Here is a 26,308-nt window from a genome sequence, read left to right on the forward strand (position 1 = left end):
TTAGATGAGGAGCAGAAGAACCAGGTATACCAACTTGAGTTGCTTGGAGAGAGAAAAAAGTGGGCTATAAATGCAAATAAATAACAAACTCTCATCATCCCTGACCATTGGGCATGCTGGCAAGGGCTGAGTCAGAGTCCAACTGCAGCTGGAGGGCCCCAGGTTCTCCCTCCCTTTGGGAGTCCTCATGGTAAAGGGACCCCTGACCATTAGGTCCAGTTGCAGACGACTCTGGGGTTGCGGCGCTCATCTTGCTTTATTGGCCGAGGGAGCTGCCGTACAGCTTCCGGGTCATGTGGCCAGCATGACTGAGCCGCTTGTGGCAAACCAGAGCAGCGCACAGAAACGCCATTTACCTTCCCGCTGGAGTGGTACCTATTTATCTACTTGCACTTTGACATGCTTTCAAACTCGAACCACCGACCTTCTGATCAGCAAGTCCTAGGCTCTGTAGTTTAACCCACATCACCACCCGTGTCCCTTAGTTGAGACTCCTTAGGGTAGTGATAAAGCGGGATATCAAATCCAAACTCATCTTCTTCTTCATTTTCTTCACATCTGACTCTGATGTTACCTCAGCCGGAGCAAAGATGCATCTCTCTCACAGCGATTTGGCCATGCTCTCCCCATCAGACTTGGGCACAAGCACAGCACTGCCTCCCTGCTGCACCAGCCGCTCTGCCATGGCGCGGCCTAGGCCTGAAGCCCCACCGGTCACCAGGCCAACCATTCCCTTCAGGCTCCTCAGCGCTGCCGCCATGTTTCTCCCCGGAGCCCCCCCAGCGCATAGTTGAACTATGGAACTCACTTCTGCAGGAGGCAGTGACAACCACCAAGGTGCTATTTTCAATTAGAGAAAGCTGAGTTAAGGAGACACAATAGAAGTTTTTTGAATCTATGCATGGAGAAAGCAAGTGGGTTTTTCTCCCTCGTAACACTAGAAATCATGGACATCCAATGAAGCTGAGGGACACTCTGCCTATCTTCAAGGACCCTTCACTTTGACAGACTGGCCCACGCCATGGCAAAGGTGGACCAAAGACCAAAACTCTAGTGAGGCCATGTTGGTTAAGGCCGACCACAGAGGTGGAGAGGACTGCATGCCTAACTGGGGCAGTAGGAATGGAATGGAGTATACCTGAGGGAGAAGCGGAATGGAGTATCTTGGACGGCATGGCTGGCATTCAAAGAACCACAGCACACACTGCGATGTGTTCTTGCAGGGAGCCCCTGTCATTCCACAAAAATGGCATTTCTATTTATAATTCTCATAGGGACCGGGAGTGGCTTTCTCCTGACACAAAGGCAGCTAGCTCCACTTAAATGTAGGGGCTGTGCACTGCAGAATATCTGGATACCATGACAGCTCAGAGAGAACCTCCCTGTTCAGAGGTAAAGGTAAAGGGACCCCTGACCATTAGGTCCAGTCATGGCCGACTCGGGGGTTGCGGCGCTCATCTCGCTTTATTGGCCGAGGGAGCAGGCGTACAGCTTCCGGGTCATGTGGCCAGCATGACTAAGCCGCTTCTGGCAAACCAGAGCAGCGCACGGAAACGCCGTTTACCTTCCCGCCGGAGTGGTACCTATTTATCTACTTGCACTTTGATGTGCTTTTGAACTGCTAGGTTGGCAGGAGCAGGGACTGAGCAACGGGATCTCACCCCGTCGTGGGGATTCGAACTGCCGACCTTCTGATCGGCAAGTCCTAAGCTCTGTGGTTTAACCCACAGCGCCACCCGCGTCTCTGTTCAGAGATACTATACCTTTAAGGGGCAAACATCAAGCATCAACTTCCTGTGTTTGTTAGAGGAATTGGATGGATTGGATCAGGGGTCAGCAACCTTTTTCAGCCGTGGGCCGGTCCACCGTCTCTCAGACCATGTGGTGGGCCAGACTATATTTTTGGGGGGAAATATTGTGCCTATATTTGTGCCTATGTCCCACAAATAACCCAGAGATGCATTTTAAATAAAAGCACTTTCTACTCATGTAAAAACACCAGGCAGGCCCCACAAATAACCCAGAGATGCATTTTAAAGAAAACCACACATTCTACTCATGTAAAAACACGCTGATTCCCGGAAAGTCCATGGGCCAGATTTAGAAGGCGATTGGGCCACATCCGGCCCTTAGGCCTTAGGTTGCTTACCCCTGGATTTGATGCTAGTCTAGATGAGATCCAGAATGTGTAGAGTTCTGGTCATCATGCCTTAAAAAAATATATTGTGGAGCTATAAAAGGCTCAGAAAACGACAACCAAAGTGATTGAGTGGGATGCAACAATTCATATGTGTGGAAGGTTACATTTGGGATTTAGGACAAAAGGAAATGCTTCACACAGCAGTGTTAAACTTTGGAACCCGTTGCCACAGGGAGCAGCAACAGCCACTGATGTAAGGGGATTAGACAGATTAATGGTGGATAAAGCTCTCCAGTCAGAGGCAGTATGTGCCTTTGAATAAGAGTCGGGTGGGAAATGAAGGCGAGGAGAACCCACATTACTGCATTATTTCGGAAGTTTCTTTGGGGTAATTGTCCACCTTGTATATCACACAAGTTGCCTCATCTGCAGAGGTGGCTCTGGGTTCTAGACATGTCAAAGAGAGAAAGCAGCTAGGCCACTTATTTCACAGCCTCATTAACTGCGAACCCTGAAATTTGGGGTCCTGTTGGGATTTCTGGGTGTTAACTATGAACCCCTGTGGGATGTATCACCAGTTTGGGGCAGCCCTACAAAATGCAGGGGTTCAGTTAACAAAGCTTTTGATTACAACAAGCAGAGCAATGTGCTCCTGCGAAATTGACTTTATGGGGTCACCCTGATGTGAAGATGTGGTTCGCATGTGGGATTTTGTACACAAGATCAGCTGATGGGAACAGAGGGAGAATTTTTTTACAAATAGCCTTTACTGAGGGCAAGATGCTATTTACCAATGGGCGCCCAATGGCAATATTCTCAATTACAATACCTGTCGGTGTCCATTTATGGTCCCAGGCTACCTGAGAGATCGTATCTCCCTATATTGAACCTGCTCATGCACTAAGACAGTGAGCCTCTTCCCAGCTCAGACAGTAGAGCATAAGAATCTCAGGGTCATGGGTTTGAGTCACACGTTGGGCAAAAGATCCGGGCTGCTATCAGGGCAAACTCTATTTTAATTGCAGGTTCTAAATGTGTTCTGCTGGATTTCAGCTTTTGTTCTTAACTAGTTTGCTTTTATTACATTATTGCATTTTATAATGCTTTTAAACGTCGGAAGCTGCCTTGAATTCCACACGGGGAGAAAGGTAGGAGATGAAAACATTTAACGGTAATACTAAATTGCTGGGGGAGCGGGGGAGTAATTGGATCGTAACAAAACACCAGACAGAGTTGCTATTGTTTCTCAATATTTATTGGAAGCTTGTAAAGTAGGAGATCAGCAACTTAAGGAGCAGAACAGACAAATAAAGAGTGCGTCAGAAAATGCATTTTACAAAGAATAAATTGTACTGGGGAAAACATATGCAGCGGCTGCAAAGCAGGTTAACTCCAATCCAAGTCACAGAAACACTAACTCTATGTACGCCAACCTGGTTTGGTAACTGATTTGAACATTTGGAGCACATATTATCAATGCATGTGTAAATTAAGATGGATGCACTGATGTTTATTGTGCTGTGCATGTGAGCTAATTATTTGGCTCCTTCCCTCTCTCTTTTCTTTAAACAAATTTGTATATAAAAAAGGGGTGTGAGTTTTTTGGATCTGAGTTTTTTCTACTCTAACAGTTTGATAGCCCATATAAGTATTGGAAACTAGTTCCCTTAAGAAACTGGGTTCTTACACTGTGTAATTAGCATTTCCATATTAATTAATTTCCATATTAGCCTGCGTTTCACTACAGGCGGTTATGTGTGTATGTCCAAAAATGGAGAATTTGGTGTATACTATACCAGGAGTGCCTGATATTTTCTTCTTTTAATTGTTGGCCGGATTTTAACTGAACTCCATCATGAAGGTATTTATTATGCTAGGTATAGTTCCTTTCCCAATTGACAGATTAATGACACTTATCAGAGCTATAAAAAGAGAGGATGATAAATGCACTGGGATGAATTAAGTGTCCACACATTCAGTTTTTCAATCCAAAATTTAAAGGTACATTTTAGGCAAGGGTCGTAAATTCTCTAATGGAGATAAATGAATTTGCTCTAATTTTGTTTAAAGGTATTTAGTTATTTTTCCATTTCAATTCATTGTTTTTTGTTGTCATCACTAAGCTGATAATTTTGAAAGGCCTTACAAATGCTGTAGATAACTTTGGCTGTAAATCTTGAATTCCTCCCCACCTTCCACGTAGAAATGAATTGAATAAATTCTGCCTCAAGTTTAGCTTTTGGAATTTCAGTAGGCAGAACTTTAAATTGATATGAATTTGGATCTAACAATCTTATGGCACCTACTCTTCCTAGCCACGCCATACTGAAAAAAAAAATCCCCCCACCACTCCCAACATTACTTAATATTTATTAATAAAGGATTTAAAAAATCATTTTGAGACTTTTTAGGGATAAGCACTCCTATGACACTGTTGTTTATTGGAAGTGGTGTCAAATGAGTTACTTTTTTGTTCTTCTCTGGAAAGTCCAAAACTTTGCTGATTTTTCAATAATTTGCTTAACCACATTGTTAGCCTATAATCAAGGCACCACACCTAAGAATTCCCCTCTCGTATTTTGATGGTTTGAAAGTTACAAATTTGTTATCAGAAGCTTACTCTAAAGAGAGAAGGAATTTTATGTTACTTTATATAACGGACAAAATTCAACGTTTGTGGATTGGGTCAGTGACCGACCTGTCCTTAATAAAACCTACCTGGTCTAAATGAATTACATTTTGGAACTATATTACAGTCTTTTTACCAAAAGGCTAGTAAACAAGCTGGCATTTTGTCTGACTAAACTAAACTAATCAAAATGAGCCAGGAAATTTGGAAGTCAGCAATGGGGGTGGGAGGCCTTTTCTGTGGTGACCCCCTCTGTTAAGTTGCTCAGGCGCACTCTTGAGGGCCTACAATTCAGAGTGAGACGTCTTGTGTTTCTCAAGGCTGGCCCTGCAAAAAAAACTCTCCTCACATTCGGAGCATTTGTAAAACTTCTTTCCCATCCAGATTTTCTGGTGTCTTGCGAGGCGTGACACTCGATCAAAACCTTTCCCGCAGTCGGGGCATTTGTGCCTCTTCTCTCCCGCGTGGATTCTCTGGTGACTCGCGAGGTGCAACGCTTGACCAAAACTTTTCCCGCAGTCGGGGCATTTGTGCTGCTTCTCTGTGTGGATTCTCTGGTGTCTCACGAGGTGCGACGCTCGACCAAAACTTTTCCCGCAGTCGGAGCAGATGTGGCGGCTCTTCCCGGTGTGGATCTTTTGACGTCTCATTAGGTGTGACGTCTTGCTGAATGTTTGCCCATGCTCAGGTTGTGGGGAGGCCCCCCCTTGCACATCGGGGAGCAATTTCATTCCCCCATGACAGTTTCTCCTATGGTAACCAAGATATGAATTCCATCTGAAACGCTTTCCACAATCGGTGCACTTAAAGGGTTTCTCTCCAGTGTGGATGCGCTGATGTCTTATTAGTTGCGATATCCACCTGCACTCTAGCCCACACTCGGGACACGGGCATGAGTTCCCTTGTCCACTGGATACTTTGTGCGAAAGAGGGACCAGTTTCTGTCCCTGGTGAGCCTTCTGCCTATGACGGGAAAGAGATGAACCCCACATGAAACACTCCCCACAATCGGTACACTGATAGGGTTTCTCTCCAGTGTGAATCCGTTGATGTGCTTTTAGCACTGATGAGTGGGAGCATATTTTCCCGCACTCAGGGCATTGGTGACATTTCTCCTGCCCACCAGATACGTTTTTCTGGACGGGGGAAGATTTCATTTCCTGATGCATCTCCTTTCTGTGACTGGCAAGACATGAGCTGCGTGAGAAACGCTCCCCACAGTCGGCGCATTTGTAGGTCTCCTCTCCAGTGCGGAGGCAATGTCTTATGAGGTGTGAAGCCTTGCTGAACCTTCTTCCACACTCACAGCAGCGGGAGGCTCGTGTGCTGGGTAGTTTTTTCAGAAGAGGGACCAGTCTCTTTCCCTGGTGAATCCATTTTCTATCAGCACATTTATAAGGTTTCTCTCCAGTGTGAACAACTTGGTGTCTTATTAGGTGCGATGGCCTGTCAAACGTTTTCGCACACTCAGGGCACGGGTAGGATCTCCCTTGTCCACTAGATTCTTTTGGCAGGGGGAGGGTCAATTTCTTTTGCTGGCGACACACCTTCCTATGGCGAATATAACCTGACTGCCACATAAAACACTCTCCGCAATCCATACACCGATAGGGTTTCTCTCCAGAGTGGAGACGTTTATGTATTTTCAGCTGTGATGGCTTGAAGAATATTTTCCCGCACTCGGGGCATGTGTGGTATCCCTTCTGCCCACCAAATACATTTTTCCGCAGGGTGGCAGATTTCATTTCCTGATGCACCTCCTTTCTGTGGCTGTCAAGAGATGAGCTCTGTGAGAAACTCTCTCCACAATCTGTGCATTTATAGGGTTCCTCTCCAGTGTGGTGTCTTCCAATATTTTTAAGGGGCTTCTCAGCTGAATGCAGTATCAGGTGTTTTCTCAGGTGTGTTGGGCAACTAAAGGTTTTCTCACAGTGGGAACATTTGTGCAGTTTTCCCCGAGTGCGCGAGGCCTTCCCACTTCTCTTGCCATTGATGGCTCCCTGGTAGATCACAGTTATACTTGCTTCCCTGTCAACCTTCTCACAAAGAACAGATCTTTGCCCATCTTTCCTCAGGTAGATCACCTGCTGCCGTTCCTCTCTGTGACTAGTCTCCAAGACGTCTCCCTCCTTCCAATACTGGGGACTGTTGTCCTTGGCTCTCTCTGCCGACACACCCCATGACCCCATCTCAGGTGGAAGGTTCTCCTGCCCATTCTCTTCAGGCAGATAATTCTCGCTTCCATCTTCCTGCACTGTCCCAAGATCTGTTGAAATGACAAAGAGTTCTCCTGTTAAGCGTTTACATGGACCAAGAGAATGATGAAGGGCACGTTTTCTGTCTACCTAAGTCTTGCCAGAAACTATAACAGTAAATAATTACTAACTCTCATCTTTGTAGTTTTATCTACAGTCATACCTCGTTATGTTTGCTGCAGGTTAAATCTTTTCAGGTTGCGTTCTGTGGCGACCTGGAAGTACCGGAAAGGGTTACTTCTGTGTTTTGACACTCGCGCAGACGCTCAAAATGACGTCACGCGCATGCGCAGAAGTGACAAATCGCGACCCTACGTTCTGCTCATGTTGCGAATGGGCCTCCAGAACAGATCCCACTCGCAACCAGAGGTACCACTGTATTTTGACTATTGGCCTTGTGACAAATTTCACGGTTACGTTTTGATTCTATAAGGATTTTCTTCAAGCTCTGACCTGAACAGAAAGGTCAGATTGTTATTGTACTTTCTTTGCAACAGGGTGGATTTGATTTAAATCATTAGTCAGTAAGACTTAATTTAAATCTTTTCTTTCTTTTTTTTACAGAAAGACTCATTCTTGCTGGTATAATCTTAATATTTACAACCAGATGAAGGTTTCATTTTTGGAATAATAAATTTTCAGAGTAGTTTTTACAGTTATATCAAAAATTGCAGATTTGGTTATACTATTAGAAATACATAGACAGATAATTATGAAATTATTGTGAGGTTTAATAAGTTAACTGTTTATATTTGGACAACTTTTCTGCTGTGCTTTATTGGAAGGAGAAAAACAATTATTTCCTTAATAATAATTTAAACAATTTATTTAACTAAAGCAATAACATTATAGCATATGTATCCATATTTGTTAACTGATGTGGTTAAACATTTTTTAAAAAAACTAAACCTTAAGACTGAGTTTTAGCACACATGAAAAATTTAAAACAAATCTTTATTTCCTGATGAATAGCCTTTGGACTATAATGTAACTTAAATAGAAAACTATCTTTAGAAAGATGTTTCCTCCAAAAGCATTTTATTTTAAAAATACGATTTAAATTTTAAAATTATTTTTTAAATCATTGATTTTTATGCACCACTCTTTGCAATTTTATTTGTTTTGAATGTATCTTTACACTGGATCAAAACTGTATTTCATCTACTTAAGATATTTAGAAGTGTTTCAGATTTTTTTAAAAAAAGATTCTTACCCAACTTAGTTTGATTTTGTTGGCTGGTGGATAGCATTATCCAAGTTGTGCCTGCTAACCTCTGTAACCTTTTCCTTCTATTTCTAACGATCAGGCTGAGCATGCCATTCCGCTGCGGCCAAAACAGCCACATACAAAGAGGAAAGTACCCACAGCCTTGTGGGGGAAAGCCCAAACGCTTGCAGAAATAAACTCTGGCTGAAGGAATTCTTACCAATGTCAGTGTCATCCTCCCATGATTCACTCTCTGTCTCCTGAAGATTCACAGATCCTTCCTCTGGGAGCGCAGCCACCTACAAGAATAATGCAAAACCCATCAGGCAGGGGGGTCGTGTCTTAACAGAACCATTCCCCTCGATCAATTAGCACCTATTAAAGATATTTGCACAGTATGGAAATGTAACATGGTTCATTTTCAGTGGAGGAAACTGAAATGTAAAAGTCGCTTAAATAAACCTGCTAAATCACCTGTTAAAGTTGCTTAAATAAACCTGCTAAATCACCAATTTAGGATTTTTTCCCGGGGAATCCAGCGGAAGTTTTCAGGAAAATCTACATGACTTTTCTGTTTTGGCAGGCTGACATGTGATTTGGTTCCATCTTGTTGTTGTTGTTGTACACCAGCTTTACATTTGTGTGTGTGTTGCTGTTTTTAGGTGTTTTAAACAGGTATTTTAATCTTACTGCTTTAACACTGCTGTGTTTGTTACACTGAGCTCCTCTGGGAGGAAGTGCAGGCCGCAGGGTATAAACTTTTGTGGAAATTGGGGTAAAAATGTGTGGGATTTTAAAAAAGTCATCTCCATGATGTGGATTTGCCAGAAAAAAATCTGATGCCCTGTGGGTTCAATTTAGCAAATTTATTTAAGTTACCTTTAAATTTTAGCTTTGTTCACTAATCAAAAATACGTCGGGGAGGTCCACCCTCACCACAATGCACTAATCCAATGTTCTCCCTGTCACAACCCTGTGAGGTAGCACAGGCTGCAAGAGAGACGGCAACTGAGCTAAATGGGAATTTGAACTCAGGTCTTCTCAGTCCCACGCTAACCACACTGGCTCTCTGACATTTTTTTAAGCGGACTGAGCCAGCACCAGGTGAGATCATTCCAAAGGCAGGTCCCAGCACCAAGGTGCAGCTTCCGGATACAGTCACACCCTGGTTCTCGAATGAAATCCGTTCCAGAAGTCCATTCAACTTCCAAAACATTTGGAAACCAAGGCGCAGCTTCCAATTGGCTGCAGGAAGCTCCTGCAGCCAATCATAAGCCGCGGAAGACGTTCGGCTTCCACAAATACAGTCATGCCTCATGTTACGTTTGCTTCAGGTTGAGTCCTGGGGTGACCCGGAAGTATCAGAAAGGATTACTTCCTGGTTTCGCCGCTCGCGCATGTGCAGACCCGCAAAATGATGTCATGTGCATGTGCAGAAGCGGCAAATTGCGACCCGCGCAGATACGGGTTGCGTTCCTTTCAGCTTGCGAACGGGCCTCTGGAACAGATCCCGTTCGCAACCAGAGGTACCACTGTAGTTCGCAAACCGCAACACTCACTTCCAGGTTTGCGGGGTTTGGGAGCCAAAACGTTTGAGAACTGAGCTGTTCGAAAACCAAGGTGCGATTGTACAACAAAAGCTGTACAGCAAAAGTGCTGTACATTCCCAGACCACCACCACCCCAACTTCTGAGGGTGGTGGAGCAACCAAAAGGGCCTTCTCTCCTTATCTTAACACCCAGGAAGGTCTGTAGGAAAAGTGGTGGTCTTTCAAATATGTGAGACCCGAGTTACTTCTAAGTACTATGGAAATTGTCTACTTGTGAGTTAAGGCCTGTGAAAAAGGCAGAGACCGATTTCATCCTGGATTCAGCTCTCTCTTACCTGCTCTTCTCTTCTCTCAGGCACCAGGTGCCTGATCAGGAAATCCTCAGCCAGGGACACTGCATGGGTGCTGCTCTCGAGGCAGTGCTCCTTCATCCAGCTCTGCATCTCTGGCGGCAGGACAGCCAGGAACTGCTCCAGGATCAGCAGCTCCAGAATCTCCTCCTTGGAGTGCTTCTCGACTTTCAGCCACCGGTAGCAAAGCTCCTGCAGCCGGGCATAGGCCCCTCTGGGCCCTTCGGCCTCCTGGTAGCTGAAACACCGGAAGTGCTGGCGGTGCTTCTCCCTGCTCATGGTGTCTCCTTGCAAAATGGCGGCCTTTACCTTCCCATAATCCTCTCTGTCTGGGCCTTCCAGGCTTTTAAAGGCCTGCTCGGCTTCGCCACCCAGTGCAGGCAGGAGTCGGGCCGCCCACTCTTCCTTGGGCCACCGGTAGGCTTCAGCCACTTGCTCGAAGGAGGCCAAGAAAGTTGGAGCATCGTCCCAAGGGGTGGGTTCCTGTGGGGCTCCCGAGGGAGGAAGCTCCACTGTATTCAAGTACTGTTGCCACTGTGTTTCCCATAGCTGGGTTGAATTCTCTTGAGGTTCCTCCTTCACATTAAGCCAATCTCCCGAGCTTCCAAGGGAATACATTGCTTCAAAAGACTGACTTCCTCCTCCCTCATCCATCATCGGCTTGCAATCTGCACCCTCTTGTTCCACCATCGTTGGATCTAAGAAAATAAATACAGCAGCACCAATGAGATGCATCCACAGTCTCGAATCCCAAAGTGGCATTTCAGATGCCACAGGGAAGGCCAGTGTCAGAAACTCAGATATATAGGCTAGGTGCCAAATGGCTCCTCAAACGAAGGTTACAGTGGTTGTCACCTGAGATTTTTTGGGGTTTTTTAAACATTTTTTTCCAAAAGATGTACAGTGGTACCTCCGTAACATAATTTTGGGTTGCGAACGCAGCAAAAAACCTCCGGGTTTTGCTGCGCATGCATCCGCAAAAACACTCTGCGCACTTTGTGCATGCGCAGAAGCACTCTATTGCGCCGCACACGTGAGCAGAAGCAGCACCTCTGGATACAGACTTTTCAGGGTAAGTACGGACTCCCAGGGCGAATTAAGTTCGTATCCAGAGGGTGCACTGTATTTATTTGTAAACAGCAGATCAACAACTCAGCATGGCAGTTAGAACTTGCTATTTGGGTAAAACTAAAGTTTCAACTAGTCGCCACTAAACTTTGTTGTTTTTAAAAAATACAGTGGTAGCTCAGGTTAAGACCTTAATTCGTTCTGGAGGTCCATTCTTAACCTGAAGCACCACTTTAGCTAATGGGGCCTCCCACTGCTGCCACACCACCGCCATGCTATTTCTGTTCTCATCCTGAAGCAAAGTTCTTAACCCAAGGTACTATTTCTAGGTTAGCGGAGTCTGTAACCTGAAGCATCTGTAACCCAAGGTACCACTGTAATTTTTATTGAGTTTTACATTTTTATCAATGACATATTCTTATATAAAAAAAGAAAATAATAATACAATGCTCAAACATTTTTGAGTTTGAGTATCATACGCAAGTAACAAAATTTTAGCAGAGATTAAATTTTGTGCTTCCGCAGGGACTGAAAATTCTAAACACATAGCCCCACTGGACTGAATCAGATTAATTCAATTAATAAAAATAAAAATTGCCAAGTAAACACTGAATTGTAGATACAGGAATCTGCCAAGGAATCTTTTTTTGGGTGGTGGGTGTGTGCTTTTAGAGCAGCCCCCCACAAACTGAACACCCTCCAGATAGGCAAGTTAATAGACATGACTAACTTAATGGGTCCACCCTGAGTAGGACTTACTATGATTTATTATTACCTGCCCTCCACACCAAGGTCACAGGACAGGTTACAACAATTAAAACAGAACGGGAAAAACCAGTTTAAAATAAGTTAAAAGTCAGAGAGAGAAGAGACTTAAAAAACCTACATGCCGGATACAAGCTAACATTAACGTGGAATGCTTCCCAGCTCCTTTGGGAAATGAAAAACGCAACATCACAAATCTAGCCCCAATCGATTTAGGAAACCAAAGAGGGGAATCCTTTTAGGATCAGTTTAGGAACGGAGGCGATCTCCCCAGTCAATATGGCGCGGGGTAAACATCCCCACAAACCCCACATCATTTCTGAATATCTGAAAAGCACATGTGATGTACAAACAACACTGGTGGGATTTCAAGAAGCACTGTGAAAGCAGAGATATATTGTTAAAAACAAATATGAGTGGGAGGGAAGTTTAATGGCAATATAAACAGAGGAATGCGTAAACTGAGAAGTAATTATGGATGATTGTCAGAGAAGCCAAAGGAAGTCTAAAAAGAATCAAATTTGTGAAAATTTGACATAATTGTATATTTGTGTTGGAAAATAATAATAATTTTTTTTAAACCCCCAACTTAATTTCTAAATTTCGAGCCCAATTTTCTACATGTCGGCTCAGAGGCGAGCCCCACGAAGTTCAATGGGGGCTTATTCCCAGAGAAGCGGGTACAGGATTACAACCTGCAACCCTGCAGGATTACAACCTTTACCCTGCAGGAGGATCCCCATTGAATCCCACGGGGCCTTACTTCCGGGTAAAAACGTGGCAGCAATCCTAAGCAGCCTCTCTGGGGAGCCAGCCCCCTTGAATTCAGTGGGGCTTTGCTGGCACACAGGATCAGATACCTGCTCACCTCTCTCTTATTCTCATTATTGCCAGGAATTCTTATTTTTATTGCCGTTATTAATTAATATTATTGTTATTACCGAACTATCCTCTCCGCAACTCACCTACCTGGTCGCAACCGCTCTTCCCGCGCGCTCTGCAACTGCCGATATCGCTCCCGGAAACGGATCTCAACGCTCTGACCAGGCCGGAAACCGGAAGGGTGGGCAACCCCAACTCTATGACCTTTATAGTTTTGGGCCGCTCTAGGACTCTGCAGAGACCATGGAATCTGCAAAGTCCTCTACCAGCTGGGTTTTTTTAGGGTGGGATTTTGGGGACGCTGATTGCAAGTTACCAGCTTTTTTCTCTCCCATCTCTGTCTGTAAAGCAGCAAATCGCCTTTTCCCCTCTCCTCCTGGTTGTTTCTGTTTCCTTTTTCTATCTTACTTATGTATTTGTTTCTAGAGTCTTGTGGAACTGAACAGTCAGAGGGTCATTTATTATAGCATGAGCTCTTTTTTTTTTGACAAGTGAGGATAGTGGGACTGAGAGCTTGTGCCAGGGGGAAATAGATGCCACAATATTCTGAATTTGCTGCGAGAGAGAACATGATACCCCTCTGGAAATTGTTTTTATTTTATTTTTGTTTATTTATTTGCATATTTATTTATTATCATTACAGTGGTACCTCGGGTTACACATGCTTCAGGTTACATACACTTCAGGTTACAGACTCTGCTAACCCAGAAATATTACCTTGGGTTAAGAACTTTGCTTCAGGATGAGAACAGAAATTGTGCTCTGGTAGCGCGGTGGCAGCGGGAGGCCCCATTAGCTAAAGTGGTGCTTCAGGTTAAGAACGGACCTCCGGAACGAATGAAGTACGTAACCATAGGTACCACTGTATTACTATTATTATGAATTTATTTGTTGTTTAGTCATTTAGTCATGTCCGACTCTTTGTGACCCCATGGACCAGAAGCACAGCAGGCACTCCTGTCTTCCACTGCCTCTTGCAGTTTGGTCAGACTCATGTCCAGGCTGAATGATGGGTGTGGAGACACTCCTTCAGGTATACAGGGCCGAGGCCGTTGAGGGCTTTCAAGGTCAGCATCAACACTTGGAATTGTGATCAGAAACATGCCGGGAGCCAATGTAGGTATTTCAGGACCGGTGTCTACAAATAAGTCTACAAATGGCAGCAATTGAGCTTTAATTTACACATTACAAAGCATTGTGTAGGTGATGTTTCAAGTCCCTGCCCTCTTCTAAAATAAAGGTCCTTTTAATGGGTTCCAAGATTTCAGTGTAAAGTTATCGTTCTGTTGAAAACTTCAGCAAATAAAGCTTTTTTTTAAAGTCATCTTTATTAAGCACACCAGAAATCTTGGTTCAACGTACAAAATTTTGCTAGGAAACAGAGCAAACCACAGATTACTGAGGACTCCTCCTTGAAGAAATATACCCCGCTTGTCACGCAAAAAGACTGCTCACTGTCTAGTCGCAAGAATGCCCTTTTCTATGGGCTTTTTCCTGGTTTCAGCAATTCCCCCCGGTGCAGAGTCTCTGGTGACTAGCAACCTGCAATCGCCCGCTAAACGTTCTCCCACAGGCCACACATTTGTAGGATTTGTCTCCGGTGTGGGTTTTCTGATGCCTAGTAAGGTCTGAGCTGGCGCTAAAGCTCCTCCCACAATCGGGGCAAATGTAGGGCTTCTCCCCTGTGTGGATTCTCTGATGTCTTACAAGGTCCGACCGCCAACCGAAGCTCTTCCCGCACGCCAGACACTTGTAGGGCTTCTCTCCCGTGTGGACCCTTTCGTGGGAGATGAGGTGCGAGCTCTGATTGAAGCGTTTCCCGCAGTCTGTACAGGCGAATGGCTTCTCCCCGGTGTGCGTCCTCTCATGCTTGATGAGATCCGACCCGTATAGAAAGCTTTTCCCACACTCCGGACACTTGTACGGCTTCTCTCCCGCACGGGTTCTCCCTCTGCTTTCGAGGAATTCCCCCGCGTGGCTCTTGATCTGAACAGCGTTGATTTCGGCTTCCCACAAAGAGCTCTCGACAGGTTGTGGTTGCCTGGGCTTTTCTTCACAATTCTTCTCTGGCTTGTCTTCGGTGCCATCGCCTGCAATGTATTTTTTAAAGGGTGAAATGAGTAACAGACTGGACAGGAGTAGACAAACTGAAACTCAGCCTAGTGACGACGACGATGATAATAATGATAATGATAATAATAATAATAATAATAATAATAATAATAATAATAATAATAATAATAATAATAATAAATAAAGGTCAGCACCAACACTTTGGTTTTTTTATTGTATTATTTTATTAAAATAATTCAACATTAATACAGTGGTACCTCGGGTTAAGTACTTAATTCGTTTCAGAGGTCCGTTCTTAACCTGAAACTGTTCTTAACCTGAAGCACCACTTTAGCTAATGGGGCCTCCCGCTTCTCCCACTGCTGCATGCCACCAGATCGCGATGTCTGTTCTCATTCTGAAGCAAAGTTCTTAACCCGAAGTACTATTTCTGGGTTTGCGGAGTCTGTAACCTGAAGCGTATGTAACCCAAGGTACCAGTGTACATACATATTACGAATATACAAACAAACTTACATTTCATACAGTCCTTAAAAAATATTCATACATACCCACACTCAATCCCACACATACTTCCTTTTCCCACCACCATCCCTCACCCCTCACCCCACCCTTGTGTTCGACTTCCAGTCTACTCAATTGCAGTTTCTTTCCACTTCTATTACTTTCTTACACATTTTAAAGCCAACTTTCTGCTTCTTTTTCTGTTACACAATGTTATCCATCTTATTTAGTATTTCAGTATTTAAGATGGAACTTATTTTTTCTAATAAGAGTTCTGATTTTTCAATATGATTTTGCAAATATCCTTAAAACACCAAATTATTGGAATATTACAATATATCCAAAACAATGGGAGAAATCAGAAGGATCCCAAAAGAGAAGATAGACAAGGACTGGAAGGTGTTTAAAGGAGCACCAACACTTCGAATTGCACTTGGAAACGTACTGGGAGCCAAAGCAGGTCTTTCAGGACCGGTGTTCTATGATCTTGGCGGCCGCTCCCAGTCACCAGTCTAGCTGCCGCATTCTGGATTAGTTGCAGTTTCCAGGTCACCTTCAAAGGTAGCCCCACGTAGAGCGCATTGCAGTAGTCCAAGCAGGAGATAACCAGAGCATGCACCACTCTGGTGAGACAGTGTGCACACAGGTATGGTCTCAGCCTGTGTAACAAATGGAGCTGGTAGATAGCTGCCCTGAACATAGACTTGACCTGCGCCTCCATGGACAGCTGTGAGTCCAAAATGACTCCCAGGCTGTGCACCTGGTCCTTCAGGGGCATTTACAGTCTGTAGGACCATAGCTCAGAGGAATAAGGTCCCAGATTCAATACTCAGCATCTCCAGGTAGGGCTGGGAAGGTCCCCTACTGGAATCCCACTCCCAGCTGCTGCCAGTCAGTGTATACAGTACTAAGCTTGGTGGACCAATGATTTGACTCAGTATAAGGAAGCTTCCTATGTTCCTGTGTTAGGCAGAGGTGTTTGGTTTGTCTAGACTGGAAGGTGGTGCTCTGCCTGTTTTGGACAAGCTCAATTTGCCATGAAATGCCAGGTCCATATGGTTACAAATATATAACAATATTATAGAGGTGCTGTTAGATATAGGTATTGAACCCCCAAATTTGGGGTTGTCAGCACCATGTGATAACAATTTAAACCATTGGTGTTGACCTTTAAGGCCCTAAACGGCCTCAGCCCAGTATACCTGAAGGAGCGTCTCCACCCCCATCGTTCAGCCCGGACACTGAGGTCCAACTCCGAGGACCTTCCGGCAGTTCCCTCCCTGCAAGAAGTGAGGTTACAGGGAACCAGGCAGAGGGCCTTCTCAGTGGTGGCACCCATCCTGTGGAAAACCCGCCCTTAGATGTCAAGGAGATTAGAAGACATCTGTAGGGAAGTTTTTAATGTATGATGTTTAATTATGTTTCCGTATATGGTGGAAGCCACCCAGATAGGCTGGGGCAAGGCAGCCAGATGGGTTGGGTACAAATAAAATTATTAATAATAATAATAGTGTCTGACCTTGTTGCATGCTGCCCTCGGTACACTCCTGCGTGGCGTCCCCGAAGAGGCGTCCTTTTTGCTCAAGGCACGGCGGGACCTCCTCTTTCTCGGGGAAGTCCACCACGACTTCCTTGTAGGGTTCCAGTTCCTGAAAGAGCAAAGAGTGTCTCTTTTGCTTATTTAGTTCATAAAATCTATATGCCGCTGACAAAAGATAAAGCAGCAAAATCAAGAAAAAATTACAACCCTGCTTTAAAACATACTTAAAACACCAAGAAGGCCCTCTGTGTGGGTTGAGGCCATTTAGGGCTTCAAGGGTCAGCACCAACACGTTGAATTGTGCTTGGAAACATACTGGGAGCCAATGTAGGTCTTTTAGGACCGGTGTTATGTAGTCTCGGCAGCCATTCCCAGTCACCAGTCTAGTTGCCGCATTCTGGATTAGTTGTTGTTTCTGGGTCACCTTCAAAGGTAGCCCCATGTAGAGCGCATTGCAGTGGGTGTTGGGGGTCTTCGCGGTGCTTATTTGCAGAGCAATTCGCTTTAAACTACGGAACTCAATCTCACAGGAGACATTAATAGTAACCAACTTGGATGGCTTTAAAAAGGATTAGACAGATTCATGGAGGAGAAAGCTATCAGTGGCCACTAGCCGCAATGACTGTGTTCTGCAATCCCTCCTGCAAAGCAAATTCAAGTAAGTTTTGAGGGGGTTTTAAAAGAAGAAATACTGTCATTTTACGCTAAGCGATATTTTCTGGCAGAATATTACTGAACTTCTTTCCTGGAACAGTTTTGCTGATTATTGTTCACAATTGTCAAACGGTTAGAGACAACATACTGAAGAAAGAAGAAAGAGATGTAAAGGTGAATTAGATAACCAAGAGACGTGTGGTGAATGCGGTGGAAGTCTTTTATAATATTTTAACTAGGATTTATATATTGTAATGTTTGAAGTATGAATTTGGAATTATTATGAAAAGTATTTTTTTCTCTTCATTCTTTTTTTCATTTCTTTCTTTCGTCTTTCTTCTTTTCTAGTCTGCATTCTGGAAAATTATGAATGTTTTTATGTATGGTTATGTATTGTTTCTATTTCCTTTTTTTCTTTTCCATTTTTTTGGTAAAATCTAATAAAATTTAGTGGAACGCGGGTGGTGCTGTGTGTTAAACCACAGAGCCTAGGACTTGCTGATGGGAAGGTTGGTGATTCAAATCCCCGCGAGAGGGTGAGCTCCCGTTGCTCGGTCCCAGCTCCTGCCAACCTAGCAGTTCGAAAGCACATCAAAAGTGCAAGTAGATAAATAGGTACCGCTCCGGTGGGAAGGTAAACGGCGTTTCCGTGCGGTGCTCTGTCATGCTGGCCACATGACCTGGAAGCTGTACATCGGCTCCCTCGGCCAATAAAGCGAGATGAGCGTCCTAACCCCAGAGTCGACCACGACTGGACCTAATGGTCAGGGGTCCCTTTACCTTTACCTATGTATTGTTTCTATTTCCTTTTTTTCTTTTCCTTTTTTTGGTAACATCTAATAAAATTTATAAAAAAATTAAAAAAGAGAGAAAGAAAGAAGAAACAGGACATTAAGCTTATCCTCTGGCTGCTCACCTGTCGCTCCAGCCTCTCAGCGTTGAGCTGCCTCCTCAAGAAATCCTCCGCCAGGCCCGCTGCTTGGGAGCTGGTCACTGGTTCCTCTCTGCGGACCCAGCCCTGCATCTCCTGGGGGAGGATGCTCAGAAACTGCTCCAGGACCACCAACTCCAGGACCTGCTCCTTGGACCTTCTCTCTGGCTCCAGCCACAGATGGCACAGCTGCCAGAGTCGCCCACATGCCTCCTGAGGCCCCGCGGCCTCCTCATAGAGGAAGTGCCTGAACCGCTGGCGATTGGCCTCTGTCCTGGCAAAATCCCCCTCGTCCCGTTGGCTACTGGATGCCATTTGAACGCAGGCCGGATGGGCCTTTCGGCCGGGCCTTGGCAAGAGCCACCTCCCTGTCTCCTCTAGAAGCCACGGGCCATGTCCAGCAGTGCCCACCAACGCCCTGCCGTTGTCCGCCTGCAGGGTGGATTCCCCCAGCTGTGGATCCCTCTGTCCAGAGCGAGGGAACTGCACAGCCTTCAGGAAGTCCTGCCATTGGGTGTCCCAGCAAACCGGCTCCCGCTTCATCTGCTGAGGAGCAGCCCACCAAAGGAACTCCTTCAGACTCTTGGCCTCAATGGTGTGAGGGATTCCTCCTGCTCCTTCTCGTTGGCCAGGGCCTGCCAAGTCCAGCTTCTCCATTTTGATTCCCGGGACCTTGAAACTTGGGCAGACGAGCTGCGTTCTCCGTTCCTCCATGGCCATTTCCCCTGCTCAAGTCGGAGAGAAATAAAATAGGTTACAGATCAGTAAGAAGTTTCCTGATGAATTGTTTGGGAGTCATTTTGGACTCCCAGCTGTCCATGGAGGCGCAGGTTAATTCTGTGTCCAGGGTGGCTGTTTACCAGCTCCACCTGGTATGCAGGCTGAGACCCTACCTACCTGCATTCTGTCTTGCCAGAGCGTTGCACGCTCTGGTTATCTCTCGCTTGGACTACTGCAATGCGCTCTACGTGGGGCTACCTTTGAAGGTGACCTGGAAACTGCAACTAATCCAGAATGCGGCAGCTAGACTGGTGACTGGGAGTGGCCGCCGGGACCACATAACACCGGTCCTGAGAGATCTGCATTGGCTCCCAGTACGTTTCCGAGCACAATTCAAACCGTTGGTGCTGACCTTTAAATCCCTAAACAGCCTCGGTCCTGTATACCTGAAGGAGCGAGCATCTCTACCCCCATCGTTCAGCGCCGAGGGCCTTCTGGCAGTTCCCTCATTGCGAGAAGTGAGGTTACAGGGAACAAAACAGACGGCCTTCTCGGGAGTGGCGCCCGCCCTGTTGAATGCCCTCCTATCAGATGTGAAGGAAATAAGCAGCTATCTTATCTTTAAAAGACATCTGAAGGCAGCCCTGTTTAGGAAAGTTTTTAATACTTAATGCTGTATTGTTTTTAACACTCGATTGAAAGCCGCCCAGAGTGGCTGGGGAAACTCAGCAAGATGGGCGGGGTATAAATAATAAATTATTATAATAAATTATTATTATTTGCCTCCTATGCAGTAGAGGTGACTGACATTTTTAGATCTGTGGCCACTCTGCGTCTTTTCATTTTTATTTTTGCCTTTAACGATAGTACAGTATACTCAAATTTATTCAAAATCGCCTGGTTTTGATTTGCGCTAATATTTCAAGGGCAGTATTGAAATCACTCTCAGATCACTCTGGGATTTTTGAGCAAGTGACATTTTGAGTATCCCAGGTCACCTGCCCGCAGCCCCTGTCGAGACACAGAAAAAGAATTGTGCACCCTCACATTTCATTTTTCGAAAGGATCTGGAGAAAGGTTGGCTCTGGTAGAATGAATCTGAGCCCGGTTACTATTTTTAAATGGTTTCCCCTCCCTATTTTGCATTGCATTGCATTGCATGAATTAATTCCCTTCCACCACGCCACTATGAATGATCCTAGCTTTCAGCTTATGGCTTAAATCACCCACCTGTCTGTCTTCTGCAGGAGTCTAATGCCAGGAGGAGGGCGGGGCTTAGACCCAGGAAGTTGTCCTCATTGTTTACTTCCCCCATCCAAATTTCCTGGGCCGCTCCAAGAAACGGAGCTCGGTGGATTTAACCCTTTGAAGGAGCAAAGACCGGACCCAGAAGCTAACAGAACAGTTTGCATTAGGAACAGCAGCCTCCCAAGCAGTGAGCTGTTTTTGCAATGGTTTTTATTGCTGCAGGAGAGCAGCAAGGGGCATAGATCAGTGGCGGAGCGTCTGCTTTGCATGCATCCCCGGCATCTCTAGGTAGGGCTGCAAAACTAGGGAGCTGCTGCCAGTCCGTGCTGGCAATATAGAGGTAGGTGGCCGGTTAATGGTTAAATCAACAGCCGCGGCTCAATTCCTAGCGAGGCAAGCGAGGGGAGGAGTGGGGCGGGATAGAGGACAGCCTTCCATGCATTTCCTGGCCTGCTTTGCAGCTAAAATGCTGCCTGGCTGAGATTTATTTTTGGCATTGCCAGGAGGTTGGTGCATGGGGTGCAATGAATGAGGTGCGTGTTCAGAAAGTGCTGCCTAGTGGGTGGAGCATGTGCTGCTCGGCATGCAGAAAATTCCCATGTTCAGTCGCCAGGGCTGGGAGAGACAGACTCCCTGCCTGAAACTCTGGACAGCTGCTGCCAGTCAGAGTTGACAGTAATAAGCCAGTAGCCCGACTCAGTATAAGGCAGCTTCCGAAGTTCCTGAGAGTAGCAGTTCCTGAATTGTATCAGCAAGGAGTCCCCGTCCCTCCATCCCCCCCCACACACATACAATTCATAGAATTGTAGATTTGGAAAGGACCCCGAGGGTCATCTAGTCCAACCCAACTCGAACCCATGACCCTGAGATCAAGAGTCATGCCTTGGAATGTGGGTGACCCCTTTCCAAGTTCACGGTGAGCTCTGGTCCCCCTTTTTCTAGAAAAATAGCTCTGGGTGGAAGGCCAAGGGCAGGCCCATCGTTCTCATCTGTCCTCTGGCCCACCGCACACTAATGAGGGAAAGAGCTGTGTTCGAATCCTCCCTGCAAGCGGAAATGGCTCTAGCAGGAGTTGGGGAACCCTCAGCCTCCTGCCTTCAGTTCCCAGCTGCGTTAGAGCAGTGGCTTCAAATGGGCTTGACCCCTGAGAGCGAGGAACCACACGCCCGTCGTCTCGAGGAAGAAAGCCATGCGGGCGCCATGGGGCAGTTTCTGAGGTGGACTGTGGAACAGATGAAGCAGGAACCGACCGGGGGGCTGTTGTCTCGGCACTGGGAAGCCCAGTGGCAGGCGTTCCTGAAGGCCTCGCGGTTCCCCGGGTCGGACCGGGGCGATCCACAGTCTGTGCTGTGGGGTGGCGGCAAAATGTTTCTTCCCCATCGTTCCATCGGCCGGCAGATTATGGCAGAGCAGGAGGCTGGCTCCCCAGCTGCGCTCGGTGCGGAGGCCCAGCGCCAGAGCTTCCGCCGGTTCCGATACCAGGAGGCTGAGGGCCCCCACGAGGTCTGCAGCCGCCTCTGGTACCTGTGCCACCGGTGGCTGAAGCCCGAGAGGCACACCAAGGAGCAGATCCTGGAGCTGGTCATCCTGGAGCAGTTCCTGGCTGTCCTGCCGCCGGAGGTGCGGAGCTGGGTTCGGGAAGGAGGCCCGGAGACCTGTTCCCAGGCGGTGGCCCTGGCGGAGGAGCTCCTTCTGGGGCAAAGAGAAGCGGCGGAAGAACAGGTGAGGGAGGGTGTGCTCACCTGGGCCCTGTGGGACCAGGTGACCTGAACAGCTTGGGATAGCTCTGCTGGTAGAGCACGAGACTGTTGATATCAGGGTCGTGGGTTCGAGTTCCACCTGGGCAAAGGATTCCTGCATTGCAGGGGGTTGGACTAGATGACCCTCGGGTTCCCTTCCAACTCTACAATTGTTTGAAAAGCTATACATATAGGGTGGAATTCAACTTAGCGCTAAGTGGGATGTGCATGTACGCAACAAAGTCTGTTCACACAGCAGAATTCCCCCCCTCCTCCCGTTCTCCTACAAGTTTAGGGGGTTTCCTCAACCCTCCAGAGCAGATTTGGGGGTGAAATATACTCAGAGTCGAGTGTGGATTTCATGCTCTTTATTCAGCTCATAGTAGTGAGGAGAAATGGAAGGTCCTCCAAAATGTCTGCTTTACTATATACATTATTTACACAATGGGCCCCACGTGATTGGCTAATTCCGGGTTTTTCCTGTAGGCCAATCAGGTTGCGGATTCATTTCCACCTGGAGTTGGTTTGGGTGGCTCCTGCAGACCAATCAGACTGCTGCATTCTGGATCCTATTGTTCTAGGACCAATCAGACTGCTGCATTCTGGATCCTATTGTTTTAGGACCAATCAGACTGCTGCATTCTGGATCCTATTGTTCTAGGACCAATCAGACTGCTACATTCTGAATCCTATTTTTCTAGGACCAATCAGACTGCTGCATCCTGGATTCTATTGTTCTAGGACCAATCAGACTGCTGCAATTTGGATCCTATTCAACTCAGTACACAACACCGGGCTACGGGGGGGAGGGGCAGTGAGTGAGTGGACCTTGTTCTATACGCACAATTTACTTGAATCTCCGCCCAGACAATTATCGTTGTATTATTTATTTTTGTAGACAATATGTACTTCTACAAATCGATTGTTTAACGCAGGCTTCGTCAAACTCGGCCCTCCAGATGTTTTTGGCCTACAACTCCCATGATCCCTAGCTAGCAGGACCAATGGTCAGGGATGATGGGAATTGTAGTCTCAAAACATCTTGGAGGTCCAAGGTTGAGGAAGCCTGGTTTAATGGTTTGAATTGTCTTTTTCTTGGCTGGCCTCTGCCCTGAAAGTGGCAGAATAAGTTTTTTAAATTCAGTGAAGAAGCATAGACTGTGTTCTCTTAGCTGTTCTCTTACCTTTGCAAAACAAACTGAAAACGCTGCCTACTATTTCAGGTGAAATTTCCTGATGATGAAGAGGAACAGGCGTCATCTGAGTCTGGACAGGGGCTCGTCCGTGGGGAGATCATACAGGAGAGCGGAGATTATGCCATTTCTCTGGGTCAGCATCTGTAGTGTGGTATTTCAGATATTTATTTCCTTTACCTGAAGGATATTTACCTTTCTCTTCAGCCAAAAAGGGTCTCCAGAGTGGCTAACAGAGATCTGTAATGGGAGAATCTGAAAGACAGTGCAGAAAAGGAAGAGGGATTGGGAGGGAGGAGGAGACTGAGATTCCTAGTTGAGATTCCTACATTGCAGGGGGTTGGACTAAATGACCCCCTGGGTCCCTTCCAACTCTTAAGATTCTACGAATAAATGAAAAAAACCAACACGCAGCCAAGCACTCCGGCATAATTACAAAGGTTGCCAGAGTGACTTACAAAGATCATTAACATTGCAGCCCCTGCCCTCAGGCTTACAGTCTGAAAGACATGGCACAAAAGGAAGAGGGTTTAGGAGGGAAGAGGACAACACACAACTTAGTTACAAAGCTGTTCTTAAGACCAGCTGGAAGGGGCCATAAGGTGCTGGTGTCTCAGCTGACCCAATGGGATTCCTTTCCTTTCCCTTCCCTTTTCTTTCTTTAGTTTTTTATTTATATTTTTCAAATTTATACATTTTATTAGTTTTACAATCAATTTACCGGTAACACTTCAAAATTGGACTTCCTTCCCCCTCTTTCTGCGGTTCCTTAATATATTCTTTAAAAAAAATATCTTCTGCATATCCAAATTCATTTAAGTTGCTCCTTTAATTATCTTCTGTAAATAAATACTCTTATAAAACTGCAGGTTATTACAATAATCCTGCTAATGGTTTTATCTGTTCGCAATTTATCTGTAAATATTCAATAAACTATTTCCATTATTTTATAAAAAGTTTGCCAGCTTGATTTTTTTATTCTTCCACTTAGCTTCGCCATTTTTGCATATTCCGTAAGTTTTAATAATAATAATACATTTTATTTATAACCCGCCCTCCCCAACCAAGACTGGGCTCAGGGCGGCTAACAACCAATATAAAAACAAATTGATTGAAATACAACTTAAAAAAGAAGATTAAAATACAACTTTAAAACATTAAAATGCAGCCTCATTTCAATGGAAACTCAAATCAAAAACATTTTTTGGGGGGGATGAAAACGTCAAGTCTTCAACAAGGCTAACTATCCAGACTGGTCCTCCATGGGCCAGAAAAAAGCCAGGGAAGTCCTGAAATAGGAGTTCCTACACAGGAAGGAGAAAGGAAAAAGGAAAGAGGGGGAGGGAATCAAATTGATTCCAAGCCGAAGGCCAGGCGGAACAACTCTGTTTTACAGGTCCTGCGGAAAGAAATCAAATCCCGCAGGGCCCTGGTCACATGAGACAGAGCATTCCACCAGGCCGGAGCCAGTGTTGAGAAGGCCCTGGCTCTGGTTGAGGCTAATCTAACTTCCTTAGGGCCCGGGACCTCTAGGGTGTTGCTATTTATGGACCTTAAGGTCCTCCGCGGGGCATACCGGGAGAGGCAGTCCCATAGGTACGAGGGTCCTAGGCCGTGAAGGGCTTTAAAGGTCAAAAGCAGCACCTTAAATCTGACCCTGTACTCCACCGGGAGCCAGTGCAGCTGGTAGAGCACTGGGTGAATATGCTCCCATGGCAGAGACCCCGTGAGGAGCCTCGCTGCAGCATTCTGCACCCGCTGGAGTTTCTGAGACAGCATCCATTTTAGCATCGGACTTCTGCTGTAGGTGGTTCGAATGGCTGTTGCCGGGAGAGACCAGGGGTTCTTTAGCTGTGACTCCTGCGTCGTAGGGGGTTGGACCAGGTCCCTACAATTCTGTAGCTCTGAACATATGCGCACGCACACCTGTACATACTCATTTTATTCTTATTCCAACAGATGATGCTTGGGGGACTGAGAAGAAATGGGAATCGCATGAGGTGTGGTCAGGAGGAATTAAGAGCAGAGAGGAGGAAGCTGACACTGAGAACCGAGAAGACGTCCTCGAGGGGGCGAATCGAATGGAGATGTGGAACCAGAGACCCGTAGCCGGCCAGCTAAGCCAGTTTGGAGCGTTCTACAAGCTCTCGGCCCATCAGAAACCGCGTCCAGAGAAGAAGCAGAGTACCTGCGTTGTTTGCGGAAAAGGCTTCAGCCGCAAGTCAAACCTTCTCCGACATCAGAGAATCCACACGGGAGAGGAGCCCTACAAGTGCCCGGATTGCGGGAAGAGGTTCCGCTGGAGCACGAGCCTCATTGCGCACCAGAGGATCCACACGGAGGGAAAGCCCCATGAGCGCGGGAAGAGCTTTGACCACAGCCAGAACTTTGCACGGCACCAGAGGCTCCGCCACAGGAAGAAGCCACACAAGTGTGTCGATTGTGGGAAAAGTTTTAGGCGGAGATCGAATCTGGCTATTCATCAGACGATCCATGCAGGAGAAGAAGCTTTCGAGTGTGCGGACTGCGGGAAAAGCTTCAGCTACAAGTCAAGTCTCAGCAGGCACCGGAGAGTCCATGCAGGGGACGAAAGATTCAAGCTTTGCTTTCGAATCCAGCCTCACTAGACATCAGAGCATCCACTGCGGGAGAAGTTTCAGCGACGAGCAGAACCTTCTTGCACATCAGATCATTCCCGCCGGCACATAAGCAGCCAGACTCTGTTCTAAGAGGCTGGAATAAAATAAAATATTTTTGCCTTAAGGGTGGCGGAAATGTTTTGTTTTTTTTCAAAAACTTTTATTGATTTTCACATTTATCACATAAAAAAGGAAGAAAAAGGAAGAAAAACATTACAATAC

At 46.0% G+C, this 26,308-nt stretch overlaps 4 protein-coding genes across 5 annotated transcripts in view; 1 reads left to right on the forward strand and 3 right to left on the reverse strand.

Moving 5' to 3' along the window:
* The window catches only part of LOC309364535 (uncharacterized protein), a 140,853-nt gene extending 127,200 nt beyond the window's left edge, over positions 1-13,653 (reverse strand). For both annotated transcript variants that reach the window (XM_081902032.1, XM_081902031.1), the window contains exon 1: positions 13,563-13,653. In XM_081902032.1, coding sequence (XP_081758158.1) covers positions 13,563-13,638 — 76 coding nt within the window. In that variant the 5' untranslated portion in view covers positions 13,639-13,653. The remainder of the gene's footprint in view (positions 1-13,562) is intronic.
* On the reverse strand, positions 3,378-13,001 carry LOC309364397 (uncharacterized protein). The gene is made up of 4 exons (XM_081901585.1): positions 12,933-13,001; positions 10,116-10,828; positions 8,452-8,530; positions 3,378-7,035 (listed from the first exon to the last, which is right to left on the reverse strand). Exons 2-4 carry the CDS (start codon positions 10,818-10,820, stop codon positions 5,054-5,056), a joined length of 2,766 nt encoding a protein of 921 aa, XP_081757711.1. The 5' UTR covers positions 10,821-10,828; positions 12,933-13,001; the 3' UTR covers positions 3,378-5,053.
* A 98-nt stretch (positions 13,654-13,751) lies between the features above and the next one.
* LOC309364841 (zinc finger protein 24-like) lies at positions 13,752-23,660 on the reverse strand. The gene is made up of 4 exons (XM_081902792.1): positions 23,643-23,660; positions 18,533-19,272; positions 16,942-17,071; positions 13,752-14,935 (listed from the first exon to the last, which is right to left on the reverse strand). Exons 2-4 carry the CDS (start codon positions 19,265-19,267, stop codon positions 14,346-14,348), a joined length of 1,455 nt encoding a protein of 484 aa, XP_081758918.1. The 5' UTR covers positions 19,268-19,272; positions 23,643-23,660; the 3' UTR covers positions 13,752-14,345.
* On the forward strand, positions 20,581-26,210 carry LOC309364815 (uncharacterized protein). The gene is made up of 3 exons (XM_081902742.1): positions 20,581-22,237; positions 23,478-23,583; positions 25,407-26,210. The coding sequence occupies exons 1-3, from the start codon at positions 21,530-21,532 to the stop codon at positions 26,072-26,074; spliced, it is 1,482 nt and encodes a 493-aa protein (XP_081758868.1). The 5' UTR covers positions 20,581-21,529; the 3' UTR covers positions 26,075-26,210.
* The last annotated feature ends 98 nt before the right edge of the window (positions 26,211-26,308 follow it).

The sequence above is a fragment of the Podarcis melisellensis genome (assembly GCF_964234715.1).
Source record: "Podarcis melisellensis genome assembly, chromosome: 2".
Taxonomy (NCBI): Eukaryota; Metazoa; Chordata; class Lepidosauria; order Squamata; family Lacertidae; genus Podarcis; species Podarcis melisellensis.

Bases quoted from the DNA above. Each gene is read 5' to 3' on its own strand.
- LOC309364841 (XM_081902792.1), bottom strand. From the start codon at position 19,267: ATGGCCATGGAGGAACGGAGAACGCAGCTCGTCTGCCCAAGTTTCAAG. The intron at 17,072-18,532 runs GTGAGCAGCCAG...TTGCTCTTTCAG, and splicing joins CTGAGAGGCTGGAGCGACAG to GAACTGGAACCCTACAAGGA. The intron at 14,936-16,941 runs GTCAGACACTAT...AATACATTGCAG, and splicing joins CGAGGGCAGCATGCAACAAG to GCGATGGCACCGAAGACAAG.
- LOC309364397 (XM_081901585.1), bottom strand. From the start codon at position 10,820: ATGGTGGAACAAGAGGGTGCAGATTGCAAGCCGATGATGGATGAGGGA. The intron at 8,531-10,115 runs GTAAGAGAGAGC...TTATTCTTGTAG, and splicing joins CTGAGAGAAGAGAAGAGCAG to GTGGCTGCGCTCCCAGAGGA. The intron at 7,036-8,451 runs GTAAGAATTCCT...TCATTTCAACAG, and splicing joins GGAGGATGACACTGACATTG to ATCTTGGGACAGTGCAGGAA.
- LOC309364815 (XM_081902742.1), top strand. From the start codon at position 21,530: ATGAGGGAAAGAGCTGTGTTCGAATCCTCCCTGCAAGCGGAAATGGCT. The intron at 22,238-23,477 runs GTGAGGGAGGGT...CTACTATTTCAG, and splicing joins GAGAAGCGGCGGAAGAACAG to GTGAAATTTCCTGATGATGA. The intron at 23,584-25,406 runs GTCAGCATCTGT...TTATTCCAACAG, and splicing joins AGATTATGCCATTTCTCTGG to ATGATGCTTGGGGGACTGAG.